The sequence below is a fragment of the Castor canadensis genome, chromosome 13 (genome assembly GCF_047511655.1).
Source record: "Castor canadensis chromosome 13, mCasCan1.hap1v2, whole genome shotgun sequence".
Lineage (NCBI taxonomy): Eukaryota > Metazoa > Chordata > Mammalia > Rodentia > Castoridae > Castor > Castor canadensis.
The window spans coordinates 70,462,269-70,481,000 of record NC_133398.1 but is presented as its reverse complement, the minus strand read 5'-3'; the positions used below and the strand labels follow the sequence as shown (position 1 = coordinate 70,481,000).

Genomic DNA, 18,732 nt, shown 5'->3' with positions numbered 1-18,732 from the left:
TCCCCTACTTAGAATTAGGAGTATACATTTTGTCTTCTTGTACAAGATGGCTTGCCACATTGTGGGAAGCCTGGTGACTTCCAAGTTCCCAGGGAACAAAAGGAAAGAAGTAGACAGTGCCATGCCTCTGAAGAGGCCTCAGAAAATGTGATGATGTTGCTTGAATTTGATACCAAGCATACATACTGAAGGAAAGCATAGATCAGTTGACAGTGCTGGACTTCCTTAGATTTTTATTTATGTCTCAGGAAATGCTGAACTTTGCTGGTTAGCTCAGAGGGACTCTCAGTAATCAATGAATAAATTTTCCCTTGCACTTGTTCCAAACTTATTCCACTTCTGAGAAGACAAAGCATTGCATTATGTTAAAATAACTTTCAAAAACTGTTGGTTCCTTCTGTCTAGGGATTTTATGGCCAGTGTTTCGGTGCAGAATTTGTGGAAGTGATAAAAGACTCTGCTCCTGTGGACAAAAGCAAGTTGGATCCTAACAAGGTACAGAGAAAATTTGCTAAAATTACCATCAGTCTGAGAATCCTCTTATTCTGAGAACACAAATGACCTCTTCTGTCTGGACTCTCCAAGTGATTTAAATGCAACCAAACATTTTTTTCAAGACTCAACTACTAGTTGATTAGGTCTTAAGGAAAACATCCTCAAAGGCAGAAATTATAATACAGCACTAGCTGTGTACTTGACACTGCATAAGACCCTTTGTGTACATTGTCTTATTTCATCCTTAGGAATAGGTTTGGTTGTTCATATTTTATAGATGAGAAAATTGAGGCATAGAAAGGTTGAGTAAGATTTCAAGATCATGTCAGAGGCAGAGCCAGGACTCCAATGTGGGTTCTGACCCCAAAACCCATATGCTTAATCACTGCTCTTTTCTAGCTTTCTATAAAACCTTTAAACTCTTCTTTAAAACATGTTTTAAAAATGCCAACTCCTCCCTGACAACATTTCCTGGCACCCTTCTTTAGCCCATATGTAATTCCTTCCAGCCACGTGCTGGATTGCTGCGCTATTGGAGGAAGGACCTGAAGGGCCTGGCAACAGTTTTCTCACTTCCACACAAGGGTGTGTTCTTTCTCACCCCCAACTGAGTGCACTGCAATTCTGACACTAACCACCCAGGTGCAGCAAATTTCACAAGTTCAAGGCTTTGTCCTCCATAAAATGACCCTTACTTCAGGTGCCATCCTCAACTGGGGTTCCCAGGCCACCCACACATCTACAAATTTGAGGGTTTTAAATAATTCACTTAAGTGACTCCCACAATTCAAACAGCGCTATACTTCCGACTGCAGTTATGTAATAAAAGTACTCATAGATCAAGGTCTGAGAAGGAGCACAGTTTCTGTGCCCTTTCTGTGTGGGATCCAGGTTCATTGCCTTCCTGGTACATCAGCATATTCACCCACCAGGAAATCCCAACCAATCTTGGGGCATCCAGAGTTTTTAATGGGGTTTTCTTACACAAGCGTGGTTGATTAAATCAAAGACCTCATGATTAAACACAATCTCTACCTCCTTTCTCCAGAGGTCAGGCTAGCCCAAAATTCCAACTCTCTACTTACATGTTTGGTCTCTTTGGTGACCACCTGAAACTATGCAGAGGCCCACCACAGTCACTTCATCAGCATAAGACAGAGTCCTAATGTTCAGGAAATTCCAAGAGTCTTTGAAGCTTTGTCAGGAAATAGGGACAAAGACCAAACCTGTCCCTTATTGTATCACAGGCTGATATCTGCCTGCTGAGTCCCTTTGCTGACAGGTGAGATGTTCTAGACTGTGAGGGAAATAATGCAGGTGCATGGTGTTATTGAGGGCTGGGACAGAGGACCAGTCACCATCTGAGAGACTTGTAACATGAAAAGTCCAAACTTTTCGTAGTCCTGTTTCCCAATATTAGGGGACAGGACTTTCCTTAGTCCTATTTTCTCAATATTATAGAGATAGATGCTACAAACAAGGAAGAATTGGCCAAGTTGAAGAGTTTGTTTTTCTGCATTTGTCAGAACACTTGCTCATGAAAGACACATTCTCCAGTCTAGGCTTGAAAGTAGTAACTGATAAAAGTTGGACCGAGCTTCAGACAAAAGTGTTTAGAGCCCTTGAAAGATAGGATTGGCTGGGTGCCTACTGTGACCTCCCTGACACTAGGGGCCTTCCTCTCTTTTAAAATCCCCAAGGTAGGTTGCGAGAGCTTGGAATGAAAGTTTGAACCCAGAATTACAACCAGATTTCATTATACTAAGTAGTGATTTATGGTCTGAGGTCAGTGACCCCGCCCATCCACTTCACTGGGTGGGTGTTCTAGTGTCTGCACTCATTGCCATTCTTCTTTAATTTTTTTTGAAGAAGTCTTCTTCATTAGTAAGTGCCCATTTCACTTAAATTAGACATATGAAGTGAAATTCACAACTTTGGTGTTTAGTTAGGTAAGTGTTGACAAATCCAAGTAACCACGACCATAGTTAAGATATTTCCACATGCCTCTTTGTAGTTATTATCTACTTTCAGCCCCCACAAATCACTGCTCTATATTGTTTGCGTAGGTTTAACTTTTCTAGAAAATATATAGATGGAATGATACAGTAAATAAATGGAACCACAGTCTTTCAAAGCTGAGATTCATCCATGCTCCTTTGCCTTGTCGTGTAGTACGTACTTGTGTGGATGTACTACTGTTTGCTTACCCCTTCCCCACTGGAGGAACATTTGGTCTGTTTCTGATTTTCATCTGTTGTGAACAGCACTACTGTCGACAGTCGTGTACAGGTTTTCATGCTAAAATAAGTTTTCATTTCTCTTTGGCACTCACGTAGGCGTGGGATTCCTGCGTTGTGTGGATCGTGGCCATTTATATTAGAAACCGGTAACTTGTTTTGTAAAGTGGATGAACATTTGGACTCCCCCATCCATGCATGAAAGTTTTAGCCACACTCCATCCTTGCCAGCACTGGGTGTTATTAGTGTTCTTAGTTTGACTATTCGTCCTTTCTAGTAAGTATGTCATGATCATGGCAGATAAACAAAGGAAAGTTTGCCCCTGGAATAGCAGTTTGCAAACTCCTGCACTGAGGCTGCTGTTGGATCAGTTTGTGAACTCAGAGGGAGCAGCTGGTGGACCTGCGTCTTCCCACAGGCACATGGGGTATCGAGAGGAATGATGGTTCTGAATTCCCACCTGACCCACTGAGGGCTGAGTGCTGTGCCCCTCAAGGGCCTCATGGATCTTGTTTGCAGAGTGGTTCACCTCCTCCTTGCCCTTGCCTTTCCCCCACAGGCCTACATACAGATCACTTTTGTGGAGCCCTACTTTGATGAGTATGAGATGAAAGACAGGGTAACCTACTTTGAGAAGAATTTCAACCTGCGGAGGTTCATGTACACCACCCCGTTCACCCTGGAGGGGCGGCCTCGGGGAGAGCTGCACGAGCAATACCGGAGGAACACGGTCCTGACCACCATGCATGCCTTCCCCTACATCAAGACCAGGATCAGAGTCATCCAGAAGGAGGAGGTAATGTAGTGAGGGAGGAATGGTCACCCCGAGAGAGGGCCTGGGACACACACCTGAGGCTCCCTCATGCAAACTTCATGAGATAAAGATTGCACTTGAAATATTATTATAGAATTATCCTCTTGTTTTCATGGTGCCAGGGTGCTCCATTGAGGCAGCTACATGCTTTATAGCACTATTTTGTCTGAAATTTTTAACACTTTAAGGTTGTATCTCTAGTATAAAGATGTTTACATATTTAATTGCAATATTTAGTATTTATTTCCATTTTAATTATAAACATATAAAATGCATCTATGTTTGGCCCTTTTTGTCCTTGGGTTCCACATCTGTGGAGTCAACCAATCATAGATTAAAATAGTAAAAAAAAATTGTGTCTGTATTGAACACATACAGATTGTTTTTCTTGTCATTATTCTCTAAACAATACAGTAGAATAACTATTTACATAGTATTTTCCTTGTATGAAAAGGAAAATACTTTATAGGTAAGTAACCTATGTATGATTTACAGTACAGTGAGGATGTGCAAATACTAAAACATTTTATATTAAAAAAAAACACTTGAGCATCCTTAGCTTTTGCTATCTGTGGGGGGCCTGGAACCAGTTCCTCCTGGATTCTAAGAGATGACTATTTAAATTTTGAATATTTCATATAAAAATTTTAAATGTCTAAAAGATCACAGGTGATTAAGGCACAGTTATGTTGTTAATTGGTGGAGACAAGAACCACAAGAAAGCAGCCTCCTAAGTTGTTAGTGTGCTATAAGCAGGTACTAGGTAGACAAGTGACCAGCTGACTTCTGTGACTTTGCATAAGCTACTTGTCTCTAGTTTCTTCACCTCTCTATTGGCAAGAAAGATCTCTATTACAGTAGAAGACTTTTCCATCATAGTAGGACCCATCAAGAAAGTCTCAAACCACAGAAACTTTCAAAATTATATATGCCATAAATATTTTTTTCTTTAAAATACCTTCATGTACCTTTAAATGCCATCCTTTTTATATAGGGCCATGGTCTGCTCTGTAGTTACGGGCTGACTGGTGTCAATCCAGCCTTGTCCTCCTTGAATAAATCACATCATAGGGAATTGTCTATGACTGTCAGTTTTGTTTTCTAAAAGCAGACTGAGATCTTAAAAATCCTCGTTAAACAGTATCAGAGCAGAAAGCCTCTGGGTTTTTATGATTTTCTCCCTAGCCTTTTATAGTTGTCTTGTGCACACCTAATATGACAGGAATTTTTATAGCAAACCACTTTCATAATGTCTTGCCCAAGCATTCAGTTTGGTTTTCATAGAAACAACTCTTTCTTTCCACACCCATAGTTCATCAGTTTAGGCATTATTTAATTAGATTAGGTCATTAAAATAACAAGTATAACAGGCATAATCAAGTCGTCAGCTAGCAGATGGTCTACTTCATCAGGCAGGAGCAGCAGGGGTTGAGCAGGGGAACCCCTCAGAGGGAGCCTGGCCTGGGAATTCAGCCAAGAGAACTTTGTTTAGAAGACATCTACTGTATTTCTTATCATTTTGGACTTTTGAACACTAAGACATTCTAGGTACAGCACAGAAATCAATCCATTGCCCCTAAAGTAGTCTCACAACTTTTCTTAGTCATCTGCAACTCTCCAAGGACCTTGTGTATTCATTTATTAGGGCTACATAACAGTACCACAGACTGGATAGCTCAAAGAACAGAAATGAGCTTAGGCACAGTGGCTCATACCTCCAACCACAGCTACTCAGAGGCAAAGATCAGGAAGATTGATGTGCAAGGTCAGTCCAGGCAAAAATTTACCAAGATTCCTTCTCAACCAATAGCTTGGCTTGGTGTACCCCTGTCATCCCAGATACGCAGGAGGCGTATATAGGAGGATCACAGTCCAGGCCAGCTCAGGCAAAAAATACAAGACCCTCTTTGAAAAATAGCTAGGAAAAAGGGCTTGGGGGTATGACTCAAGTGGTAGAGTGCTTGTCTAGCTAGCACAAGCCACTGAATTCAAACCCCAGTACCAGAGGGACCCCTCCAGCCCCACCCAAAACAACAGAAATTTTTGGTCTCACAGTTCTGGAAGCTGGGAGGTCCAAATTCAAGGTTTTGGCAGGTTGGTTCTTTCTAAGGGTGTGAGGGAGAATCTGTTCCAGGCCTCTCTCGTTGGCATGTAAATAGATGTCTTCTTCTTGAGTCTACTCACGTTATCTTTTCTCTGTACACACGTGTGCCCTGAACTCCTCTTCTTATACAAACACCAGTTTAACTCGATTACCTCATTGAAGACCCTAACTCCAAATAAAGCCTCATTCACAGCTACTGGAGGTTAGGAGTTTGACTGACATATGAACTTGGGGGAAAAAGATTTAACCCATCACATTCAGGAAGAACCCCACCCCAGACCAACAGAACATAGTAACTAGATTGACCTTGAAGAGAATTCCCTTTATTAGGAATCACCTTCATGGTGAGTTGAGAATGGCACAAGTGAGGCCAAAAACTTGTGTGATGATGAGCAGGAAAATCTTGAGTGCTATGCTTTCCCTTTGTAACTTGAGTAACTTGTCAAGTATAGCAAAGGAAACCTAACAATATAGAAAGAATGCAGACTTTGAATGTAGACATCACTATGATCAAATAAGGACTTCCCACTCACTACCTATGTTATTCTGTAGAACTTACTTATCCTTATAAATTCCCCCCTTTGACTGTAAAATGTAGAGCATAGGAAGACTGTTTAATGGAGTACACGATAAATGAGTGTGAAGTTCCTTGAACCTGTAAGTATTCAAGAAATACTAGGCCCTTCCTTCTTCCTACCCAATTCAGATTATCTCAAATTTCTCTGAAAGTCTTTCCTCAAGTGCTTCATCAAATCCACATGCTCTCTCTCCGTCATAGCTTCAGGTTTGTCCATGGCCTTTGAGAGCAGACAGTGACTTCCCTACATTTATATCTTATGTTCAGTTTGTTTTGACTCCGATTGAAGTTGCCATAGAAGATATGAAGAAAAAGACTCTTCAGCTAGCAGTGGCCATTCACCAGGAGCCTCCAGATGCAAAGATGCTTCAGATGGTACTGCAAGGCTCTGTCGGGGCCACTGTAAACCAGGTAAGCAGAACCAACTGCCGGCAGTTCAGCCAGTGTTAGTATTTTGGCCTTTCTGTCTACACCTTCTTCTTTGGGGTTGATCAAGAGTCTGATCTGCATACAAACAATATTCCTAAACTTAGCCTCAACACTTGTACAGTTTAGAAAACTTTTAGGAGGCCTCTTCGTCTTCATTTAATAACCCAAGGTAGAAAAGAAGTCCTAGAGGTGAGAGGACCAGGTTTAAGGAGTACCATTTTCTCAGACAAGTGTTTTAAGTCCAGACCTGGCAGGACTCGTAGTCCTCTCAAAGCGTGCTGAGCCATGCCCAGGTTACACAAAGTTGTCACATGCCTTGAAACTAACCTAGCAGTATCCATAGGAAAAAGAGGAAAGGTCTTAGACTAGCCAGCTCCTGGGTCACTCACCAAATATGTCCCCATGCCAAGGCCCTTGCCAACCTGGGACCAGTGTCTCCGGGCCACTTTGACCAAACTGGATCTTCTCAGATCTGTCAGCTTCCTAACTCCTGAGCTCAGTGTGGAACTAAGCCAGTCTCAGATGGAGGTTGGTAGGAGCCTAGTACTCTCTCCTGTGGACCCCAAAATGTTGATTCTAGATCTACTCTCACCCACATCTCCACCTTCAAAAATTCAGTGAGCATCTGATGCTTTCTTCACTCAACACATCCTCCATCAGAGATTTTCCCTGCAGAAATTCCGAGTTCACTTATCAGTAAAACAGCAGAAATAGTCCGGTCATGGTGATGCATAGCTGTAATCCCAGCTACTTCAGAATGGGGAGACAGGAGGATCATGACTTCAAGGCCAGTGTTAGCAAGATCTTGTCTCAAAAACAAAAGGGCTGGAGATGTGGCTCAAGCAGTAGAGCACTTGCCTAGCATGTGCATGGCCCTCTGTTCAACCCCTAGTACCACAAAAAGAGAGAGAGCACAGAAATAGCAGAGAGGAGAAATGACTGCTATATTTCCAAGATTAGAAAACCACTAGGAAGCTTTTACTTTTGTTAGTCTCAATGATTTGATGAAAATGGAAGGCTTTATAGGCTCACAACTGTAGACTATGTATGTACTCTGCACATCTCTGGATCAAGCCAGTGTGGGCAACTAATAAGTGAATATGAACTGGTGGCAATTCCTTTTTAGAAAGCAGCTCAAAGCGCTCACCCTTTGATACAGTTGTGTCTTTATGTACGAAGGAAAATCTATAGTAGTAGCATTTGATTGAAAAAATACATTTATAACAGTGAGTATTCTCTGCAAACTTTAGGCTCCTCCTAAGAGAAATCAAAGTCTCCTGAGAAGCTTAAGCTCTTCCTTGACTTTTTACTTTAGTTCAAGTACAAAATTAAATGTTCAAACTAAGAAGTCACACCAACATTTTCTTCCAAGTAATTTAATTTTCTTTCCAATATCAGTATGTTTTTTTTTTTTTTCCCCTTTCTTTATCAGGGACCATTGGAAGTAGCCCAAGTGTTCTTGGCTGAAATTCCAGCTGACCCAAAATTGTATCGACACCACAACAAGCTGAGGTTATGCTTCAAGGAGTTTATAATGCGGTAAGGATGAAAGTGGTGTTGATTTCAGTGCAGCAGAGGTTCTGTGAGCGTGGGCCCAAGCCAGCAGCTTCAGTATCACCTGAGAACTTGCTAAAGAGACAAAGTGGGCTGGGGGTGTAGCTCAGTGATAGGACGCTTGCCTAGCATGCATAGGCCCTGGGTTCCATCCCACAGCATCACAAAAAATAAATAAAACTTTATAAGCAGTGTCTCAGACACCACTCAGCCCTGATGGATCCGGCACTCTGGGGTGGAGCCCACCAATCTGTGTTCCAACAGGCCTGTGGGTGATTCTGATGCACACTGAAATTTGAGAACCATGGCAGTAGAACAACGCTACTTACACTACCAATAAGTAACTAACACACTGTAAAATGCCTCGTGTCTGTCATTGCTGTGTGCCTCCCAAGCACATTGTAAAGCGTCACCCTCATTTTACAAAAAGGCATCAATTTTTATAAGTGGGAAATGATTTTACTTAGGGTCATTCAGCCGGTTGGCAGCAAAATTCGGTTCAAACCAGGTTCCTCTGAATCCAAATAGTCCACACTTCCATCAATGCAACAATATGCCACAGATGCATTAGACTCCCAGAAATTCTTGGCATTGGCAATCTTTGTAATTGCTCAAGACCTACAATAATTTATTTTAGAAACCTAAAAGTGATACTGCCTCAAATGAAGAGACAAAGGCAAGGCTCTGAAGCTGGGCTTTCTCAAAGGTATCACCTGTGCCAGACAAGCTTCCTCTCTGCTCCTGAATTCTGCAGTGCAGCTGGCATCAGGGGCAGCCAGTTCGGCCTGGACAAGAAGGGGGTCTGTAGGCAAGGTCTTACAATCTCTTGCAATACAGACAGGTATATTGGGTTTCCTGTGACCCTAAAAAGTTATGTGTTAGACTTTCAAAGAAGATATTATCTTCCTCCCTAGATGACCACAAAAATGCTGCATTTTCAAAATTAAATTCACTGTTCAAAAAGCTGTTCTCAGCCAGGCACCGGTGGCTCACACTTGTACTCTTAGCTCCTTGGGAGGCTGAGATCAGGTTTTTTAGTTCAAGGCCAGCCTGGGCAAATAGTTTCTCCAAAAATAACCAGAGCAAAATAGACTGGAATGTTGTTTAAGTGGTAGAGCACCTTCTTTGCAAATGTGAAGCTTAGAGTTCAAATCCCAGTTTGCCAAAAAAAAAATAAAATGCAGTTCTCAAACCCTTCCAGTTAATGCCCATGGGAAACCATGATGCCCACCTTCCTAGCTGACCTTGTCCTACTGCCTTGTTCTAGAAATGTCACAAGACTATTAGTGCTTCTCAGATTTCCCCCAGTACCTGGGGTCTGGTCTAAACGCAGATTTGGACTTAGGTCTGAGATGGGGCCTGAGACTGCATTTCTGATCAGTTCCCAAGCACTGCTGCTGTTGCTGCCAGATGACTAAACTTTGAGTAGAGGCTGTGAAAGTTGCTCAACTGCCTCCTGGTTCACATCTCTTCCCAGCTCCCCTGGCCTTAAATGCCCAGTCCATCCCTATTGTCACCTGCTTCCTTTGCCTTCTCATTCTTCCCTTCAAAAAAGCAAATGTGCTCAAACTGCTATGCTTTGAGCCGACTGTGGATGTCAGCTCACTGTCCAGGCAAACACTAAGCTTTCTTTTACCACTACTATGGAGATGTGAAGTCAAAATAAAAATGGGACCAGACAAAACAACCTTGCAGCTCACTATTTCATCTCTGTCAACAGCAGTTGACTTTCCCTCCATTTTATTTCAAATAGATCAAAGTGGTAGGTGACAGGCACAAATTTACTAAAACTCATCAAACTACCCTTAAAATGGGTGAATGTTAGGGTATAAAATTTATACTCTGTCACCACAAAGAATAGATGAAGAAAGTTCCCTCATCCCTCCCCTTCTCCCACCCCCAATGATTAATTACTTCCAAGTCCAATCAGGGCTGTTCAGGTAATAGAGTGACCATTTTGTCCAGTTGTTTGCACGGGGGTGTTTTCTTGCCCACTTGGCTAGCAGACATGATGCAAGTGGAAGGTGGGGATTACCCCACTCACAGGCTAACCCTTCAGCAAACTCCATCTTCTCTGCAGACCCAGCTGTAGGTCCATAAGCCCAGAGTTACAAGGCAACCTTAGCAAGCCTTCCAGTGCAGAGCTGTGGTGGAAATGAAAATGTGCCTTTGCCACCATGTGCACGTCCACCAGGCAGCAGCCCTTCTGTCTCCCCTGTCAGTGGTGGTGTTTTTAAGCTGGAGTTAGAATCTATAACCAGGAAGGAGAAGGAATTTCCAAATGTGCATAGTGCATGTAGAAACAAAGCATAGTAGATGAAAAGAGGTTTGGATGTTTGGTGGGGAAACAAATCTTTAAATTGGAAATCTAAGTCCCTGTGGGCACACTGCTAAAGTTCTGTTACTAATGAAGAAAGTATGAGTATTGAGGAAGCAATCAGCGGTGGTTTTTTCCATATTGAGGGACTACTGTATGGATTCTGAAGGAGCATCACGGGGTGGGGGTGGGAAGACAAGAGATGCAGAGGGTGGGGACTATATGACCACCTTCTCTGTAAGAGACACCTGACTCTGAATGTGGAGGCCCCAGAAAGTTAGGGATCATCTTTTAAGAGGCCAACTTGCTGTCTTTTCTAGTCACTATCAGTCTGGTTTCTGAAGAACTGTGACTGCTGAAAACTCCAGGCACATGGTTGTAAGAAAACACTACGTTCAGGTTACTTGTGTGTATAATTCTGGTGTTGACGAGGCTCAATAAGGTGGTTTTTGCTCAGAGTTTCATTCAGCTGGGTGAATGAAATGCTGGGGCTTGGATCACTTCAGGGCTTCCTTACTTTCATGTCTGCTGTCTGAGCTAAGAATGCTCAGACAGTAGCAACTCCTCCCCTTTCTAACTCTGTACCTTTCCTCCTTTCCTGAGCAGCAGCTACAAGTAATCACACCTCATAGGAGAGGTCAGCATTCCTATGGCACATTCTAGAGAGAGAGGGAAAGAAGGAAGCTATATTATCTTGTATTCCCCAGTCACACAGCATCACTTCCACCATATTCTGCACATTGAGGCAAAGAATTGCCCACTTCTTAACTGGGGGTATGGGTGAGGATCTGAGACAGAACATTCCTGTGGCCACTTTTAGAAAATATAGTCAGCCACACTCTGGAAGCATCAATGTGACTTATCATCATAGCTTCTCCTGTTCTCACAACAACCCTAGGAGATTACATGGGATTATTGTCCCCACTTTATACATAAGAAAATTGAGGCTTTCAAAGGTTAAAGTTTAAGTCATTGTACTAATGAACAGCAGCTGGTTTCAACCCAGTTCTGTCTGTATACAAAGCATTTAACTCAGTGTAGGACCCAAGGCAAATGACCATAAATGTTAGCAATTATTACTTTTACAAACAAAGACTACAGAGAGTTTAGTTAATTCTACCAAACTCGTCCAAGTACACATCCTCAAATTAGCAGTTAGCTTCTTCTACAGGCCTTGTCCCATCTTTTGTAGTCTTCCAGTGTTACTTACCTTGATCTTGAAGTCATCCTGAAACTGGTTTTATTTTACACATGGTGCCAGGTCATAACTGTTAGTTAAGAATTAATAAAAAAATAATAAGGGGTGATACAGGTTTCCCAGGATTAAAAGGCTATATCCCTTCCCATCCTGATCTTCCCTAAAACCTTTGGTAAGTAACTCTTAGGTATCCTACAATTTGCTTCAATTAATGTCAGACTTACAAAATAGATGAAAATCCAGTTAAAGGAGTTCTTTTGACTTCTGGGTGAGTTAAGTCATTCATCTACAGCAGGCTAGTTCCGTGATGAAACTGTAGTCATAGGTTTAATTTTGCCTGAGTCAGGTAGTTTTCTTGTGCCCCCAGAGCCACATGCACCAGCTTCACCCTAGACTTTCATTCTGAAAACGTGTTCCGTGTTAATAGGAAGAATTTGGTAACAAGGTCTGGCTGTCTCCGTAACTTAACCCAAATCTAACACCACTGTTAGGAAGACAGTTTATACCATAAAGACACCAGAATCTTACTCACTGGAAGGATAATAGAGTTATTACTAATTATTGAATATCAGCCAAATTGCAACCATTGTTTTGTCCTTCAAAGGTTCGTTGACTTTTTTTGGTTCTATTCTGTTGAATAGAACAGTATAAAACAGAAGGCAAGACTTTACCATGTTTAAATAATGTGATTTTCTTTTTTGGTATGTACCGTATTTTGTGGGAGACCATGGAAACATGAAATTTAATGGTTCACAAGTCAAAAAATCACAATGAGTTTTAAAATTTTTTTCCTTGTATTTAATGCTCTGCAGTTTCATTGTGATGGGGCTAGGTATAGATCTGGTCTTGTTCATATAGCCCCTATGTCATTAGAGAATTTGTGTTTGTTTTTAACTGGAAAATTGCCAGCCATTATTTATTTGAAATATTGCCTCTCCCTCATTTTCCATGCCCTCAAACATTCTATTAGATGTGATTTGGCCTCTGCATTATATCTCCCTGTCTCTTAATTATTTTTTCATATTCTTAATGTTTTTATCTCTTTGGTGACTTCCTTTGTTCTATCATATATTTTATTAGTTCTTTAGTTATGTCTAGTCTATGATTTAACCTGACCATTGAAGCCTTTCTTTATTTTAGTGAGTATGTTTTTATTTTTAGAAGTTCTATTTGTTTTTGTTTTCTGCTTTTTTTGTTGTTGTTTGTTTGTTTGTTTGTGTGACAGTACTGGGGTTTGAATTTGGCTTTATCTTTCCTAGGCAGGTACTCTACCACTTAAGCCACACCTCCAGCCCTTTTTATTTTGGAGCTAGGGTCTCACTTTTTGCCCAAGTCAGCATGGACCCAAATCCTCATATTTTCAGCTTCCTGTCATAGCTGAGATGACAGGTCTATGCCAACACACCCAGCTTTTTTTCCATTGAGATAAGGTCTTGCAAACTTTTCTGCCTGGGCTGTTCTGAACCACTGTCCTCCTGATGATCTCAGCTTCTCTCATAGCTTGGGACGACATGCACATACCACCTCGTCCAGCTATTGATTGAGACAGGGTCTGGAGAACACCCTGCCCAGGCTGGGCTGGAACCTCTGTTCTCCAGATCTCAATATCCCAACTAGGTAGGATTACAGGTATAAGCCCAGGGTCTATTTGGTTCTTTTCTGAAAATTTCCTGGCTCTTTTTTTTTTTCTTTTTTTCATACTCCACTTTTTTTGTTTTTGTTGTTTTGGTTTGGTTTTGGTGGAGTTTTTTTTAATCTTGGGTTTTATATATTTTATTATCTCTTTATACTAACTTTGGGGTTTTTTTCCATTGTTATGTTGTCGCTAATTCTTAGAGGGAAAATTCTTCATTGTTTCACCTGTGTGTGCTCCCACATGGTGACCATTTTCACCATATGGTTTGTAATTTTCTTTGTGAGCTCATTTTTGGCAGGAGTTGCTTTTTCTGTGGCCCATGAACCCTAATTGAGAAAGGGTTCCTCCACTGCAATTTTATCTAGATTTCTGCGGCTCAGGGATTGAAATCGTCATGGATTGGTTTTTAAGTTAATATCTCACCTTGGAGCGTGCATAAGAGAGGAATGTAAATTTGTAGCTCATACCCATTTGGTACAAGATTAGAATTTCAGACTTTTGAGGTGACTTTATTTCCCATTAATGGCCCTACAAAGATAGCTAGTTTCCATTCCACCAATCTAGGCAGCATTTTTCTAAACTTTTCATAAACAGGGTAACATTTCAAGGCTCTAAACTGTATTCAGGTGGCAGAGCCATAATCCCATTTGCCTTGGCCAAGTCTCCATCTCTGATCCCATGTGGGCTTTGAAATCTCTCCCACCAGTTCTAGAACCTCTATGTGTCCTAGAGTCCTGCTAGGCCATTGTGCTGTCATGGCACCAGCCCTTGCTGTCACTCTGGCTTTATATTTTCTCTTCCTTCTGGCACCTTGGTTTCCCTTTCTCTTTTAACTTCCATGTGTACATGGCAGGAGGGGGCTGAGAGGCATCTGATCCTTCTGCTGTGGTGCTGTAAATCACAATGCATTTTTATAAGCCTCACTATGCAGTGACTTGAGTTCAAATCTTCTATCAACTGTTTCCTCGCTGTGTTATCTTGGGCAAGCATCCTAACATTTATCTGCTTTGGGAACAAAATAGAGATAAATTATGACTTTCTGGGGCTCTTGGGAAAATTAAATAGGTAATGCTTATAAACTCCTTTCATACTGCCTGGTACAGAGCAAGTCAGAGGTTCCCATTCTGGCTAGGGAGTCATTAATAGTAACTGGGCAACTTCCCAGAGAATTCTGGGTGCTATCCCTTAGCAATTCTGACCTGTGAAGTCCGAGGTGGAGCCCAGAAGTCTGCATTCTGAAAAGCTCCACAGGTGATCCTGATAGGCTACCAAGTTTGAGATTGTGTTAGTCAGCTTTTCAGCACGTGACAAAATACCTGAGGGAATCAACTTACAGGAGGAAAGATTTATTTTGGTTCACAGTTTCAGACGTTTCAGTCTAAGGTTAGCTGGTCCCTATTGCTTTGGGCCTGAGGCAGAGCAGAACATCATGGTGGCAAGAGTATGTGGTAGAGGAGTGTGCTCACCTTATTGTAGCCAGGAAACAAACAAAAAAATAGAGAACAAGGGTCCAGGGACAAGATACAGTCCCCAAGGGCATACCCATATGAATTATTCCCTTCAACTAAGTCCCCCTAACTTTCTATCTCCTCCCAATAACCCATCAGATGATGGGTTAGATCAGAGCCCTCATGGTCAACTCGTGAAAACCAAGCCTTTAACACATGGTCTTTGACGGCATTTTAGATCGAAACCATAACTGAGTTACTTAAGGAGTGTTATGTACTGTCATTGTCCCCCAAATCTTTAAGCACTTCAAACTCCTATTGAATAAAATCTTATTTTCCCCCACCCTAATATCTTTATCTCAGATGTGGTGAGGCTGTAGAGAAAAACAAGCGTCTCATTACAGCAGACCAGAGGGAATATCAGCAGGAACTCAAAAAGAACTATAACAAGCTGAAAGAGAACCTCAGGCCCATGATCGAGCGGAAAATCCCAGAACTTTACAAGCCCATATTCAGAGCTGAGAGTCAAAAGAGGTAAGGAGCGGGCAGAGAGGGTTCTCCTTGGGATAAAGGAGCATTGTCGTGCAACAAATCCAGCCTTACTCTGCTGCCCTTGTAAGCTGTGTTACCTTCCAAGGCAGGAGCAGGGCCTGGAGTCAGAGACGCTGACCAGTATGGTCCATGTGGCTTCCATCTTCCCCTTCTCTAAACCTTCCCCTTGGCCCCGTGCAGCCCCTTCATGATGACCTCTTGCCACTGGCACTGACATTATAGCCTGTGTTGGAGCTTTGTTTGTTTTATGATGGGGTCTCAGACCCTCCATTTATTTTCTTATTTACTGAGTTGTCCAGGACTGATACCTCTTTCTGATGGGTGATTTCTTTCCCCTCCCTCATTTTAAAAGGCTAATTAATCTTTCTACTTTGTTCTCTCTCTTCTTTCTCTCTCTCTTTTTCTCTCTCTCTCTCTCCTTAATTTCAGGGACTCCTTCCACAGATCTAGTTTCAGGAAATGTGAAACCCAGTTGTCACAGGGCAGCTAAGAGAAGCCATCTTCACCCATGGAGACTGAAGTCCTATGATCTGAGAAGGACTTGCTGGTACTTAAAATACAGGACAGTGGCCACCAGGACTGACACACACTCCCTGCCCAGTCAACACTCTGGAAGCTTTGGAAGCCGAGGGACCATGGATGACACCCAAATTGACCAAGATTGATCAAATCTTGGTCATGCCAGGGGTTTGGCATAGGGGCAGGGATAATCAAGGTGACTGTGTATTTATTGAAGTGTGTTTTTCACAACGTTGTACAAAACAAAGAATAAGCAGCTTCTGCTGAGTGGCCAGTCCATGTCCACCCAAGAAGTGATTTCCTCTGGCCTAGACTTGAATTTACAGGGTAAATTCAAATTGCGCAGAGAAATAGAAAAGTTGTCCACCACCTATTCCAAGTGAAATTCATCTATCACCTCTTTATGGGAAAGGAGAGTAAACTCTAGTAATATGTACATTTTCAATAAAGCTGAGAGGGGAAGCCTTCCTCAAAATGTGAACATCATGATGATTGGAAATCTGGGATAGATTATTTGTGAACTTGTTATCTTGTTATCTTTTTGGTTATGGTGGACTAATTGTCATATAGTTATTTTTGCTTTACTGTTACTGTTATATTGAGTTAACAGCATTTATAGAGGATCATACTCAGAGCACTGGTTTAGGAGAGGCACGGTACTCAGCATTCAGCCAAACATTGCTGATACTGCGCTTGCTTAAGTGGAAGCAGTTGTATATCATTTTGCTGTTTTTCCTTATTCTTGCTCTCAGCTTTTTCTGCTCTCTGAAATCAAATGTATTTTTATAAAAGGATAAAATCTCCTCTCATTTCAGAACATTGTGCTGTCTGCTACAAAGTATATTCAGCTTTGAATTCTTTTTACAATGTACTTTAGGAGAAAGATGAACAAAGTTATTATTTGAGAATTAAATTATATATTTTTAATATGATTGATGACCTTGACTGATGACTATGGCTGGAATAAGAATTGTAAACAAAACGTTTCCCTTTGCAACATGTGTTTTGTTACTTTGACAGCTCAAAGTGTTGTAAAGCTTCAGAGAAAAAAGATGCAAAATTATGGCCTCAGTCAAATAGTACTATCCAAGCTGGGCACTGGTGGCTCTCACCTATAATCCTATCTATTCAGGAGGCAGAGATTAGGTGGATTGCTATTCAGAGCTAGCCCAGGCAAATAGTTCACAAGACCCTGTCTCAAAAATCCCATCACAAAAAAAGGGCTGGTGGGGTGGCTCAAGATGTAGCCCCTGAGTAGTTTGGATGTTCCAAGACATTTTGCTTATATTATCAGGTATGCATTAATGTATATTCTGAAGGAGGACATTTTTTTTTGAAGGTCCTGGCATTTGAACTCAGGGCTTCATGCTTGGTGCTCTACCACTGGAGCCATGCCTCTAGTCCTTTTTGCTCTTGCTTTTTGCCTGGGTTGGCCTGGACTGCAATCTTCCTATTTACATTTCACACTTCCTCCAGTAGCTAGGATGACAGGCACACACCAGCATACCTAGCTTTTTCTGTTGAGATGGTGTTCTCATAAACTTTTTGACTGGGCCAGCCTCCAACCAGAGAACCTCCTGATCTGTGCCTCCCAAGTAGCTAGGATTACAGGCTTGAGCCTCTGGCACCTAGCTGAAAGAGGACATTTTAAATAATAATAATAATTAAAGCCTGGTGGTTTAAGTGCTATACTTTTTATTTTTTAGGCATTTGGGGCAGAACTTTTTGTAAAGTATGTTATGCAACTAGTTGTTTTCTTACTTAAATTCCATATGTATTTAGTACCTCTATGTGGAAGATACTGGATGAGACCAAGGTAAAAAAACATTGTCACTGACCTCAGTTCAGTGAGGAAGATTATATTTTTGTGGGGGTAACTACAGATCAAATCAGACTAGAACAAAGCACATGTCACCTTTTCTGAGTGACTCAAGAATGGCCATCATTAACAACACCTATTATACTCTTCCCTAAAACAATACAGGCATGGTTATATAGGTCTGGCTTTTAGCCTAATAGCCCTAATAGCCTAGGACCTTCCTGATTAAGAGCCCCCTGCTTTTAGGTATCTGTTTAGCTCTGTTGCAACATGGAGGGTGTACTTGCTTTACAAGGGCAGGGCTGTGTTCATTGCTGCATTCCCACACACAGCCCCATATACTCAACACATGGAAGACAACAACTTTTTGTTGATTGACTCAGTGAAGTGTTTCTAAAAGAATTCTGCTCAACACAAATATAATGCAAGTCACATATGGCATTTTAAATTTTCTAATAGCCACATTAAAAATAATCAGAAAAAGAGATCAGGAAGTTTAATCAATATGTTCTATTTAACCCAATATATACAAAATATCAATCTGACAGTAAGTCTTAGAAGTCCGGTGTATGTTTTATACTTAAAGACATCATGATTAGGACATCTCAAGTGCTCAACAGGTCACATACATCTACTGACTACCATATTGGACAGTGTTATTCTAGAAGATTCCAGCTTGCTAACTTGATGCCTCTGATCTGTGGGCTCATAATATAGATAACCAAAGTAGTGGGATTCATGTCTAAAGTAACAGAATTCTGATCGAGAGCTGGAGCTTAACTAGGAGTGGAGCTTGCTGGCTCGAAGACTGTGGATTCAGCAACATTGGCTGTAGCTGCTCAGGCTCTCTCTGGGCTAACGCCTGCCTGTTTTGTCAATTGTAGTCACTTTCGTTGTTATATAAGCAACAATTATCAAGAGGAGACTTGACTACACTTATTTAAATGATAGCATAAACAAAGAACTTGGATGTTGGTCCTCTGTGCATTCTAAGTATGGGGTTAGGAAAGAAGCATTGTAAACACTCCTAGA

At 41.5% G+C, this 18,732-nt stretch overlaps 1 protein-coding gene across 2 annotated transcripts in view; it reads left to right on the top strand.

Annotated features, from left to right (window-relative positions):
* The window catches only part of Dock8 (dedicator of cytokinesis 8), a 216,514-nt gene extending 199,697 nt beyond the window's left edge, over positions 1–16,817 (top strand). For both annotated transcript variants that reach the window (XM_074051975.1, XM_020186256.2), the window contains 6 exons: positions 406–495; positions 3,293–3,529; positions 6,496–6,639; positions 8,090–8,196; positions 15,174–15,344; positions 15,792–16,817. In XM_074051975.1, the coding sequence (XP_073908076.1) occupies positions 406–495; positions 3,293–3,529; positions 6,496–6,639; positions 8,090–8,196; positions 15,174–15,344; positions 15,792–15,852 (810 nt within the window). In that variant the 3' untranslated portion in view covers positions 15,853–16,817. The remainder of the gene's footprint in view (positions 1–405; positions 496–3,292; positions 3,530–6,495; positions 6,640–8,089; positions 8,197–15,173; positions 15,345–15,791) is intronic.
* The last annotated feature ends 1,915 nt before the right edge of the window (positions 16,818–18,732 follow it).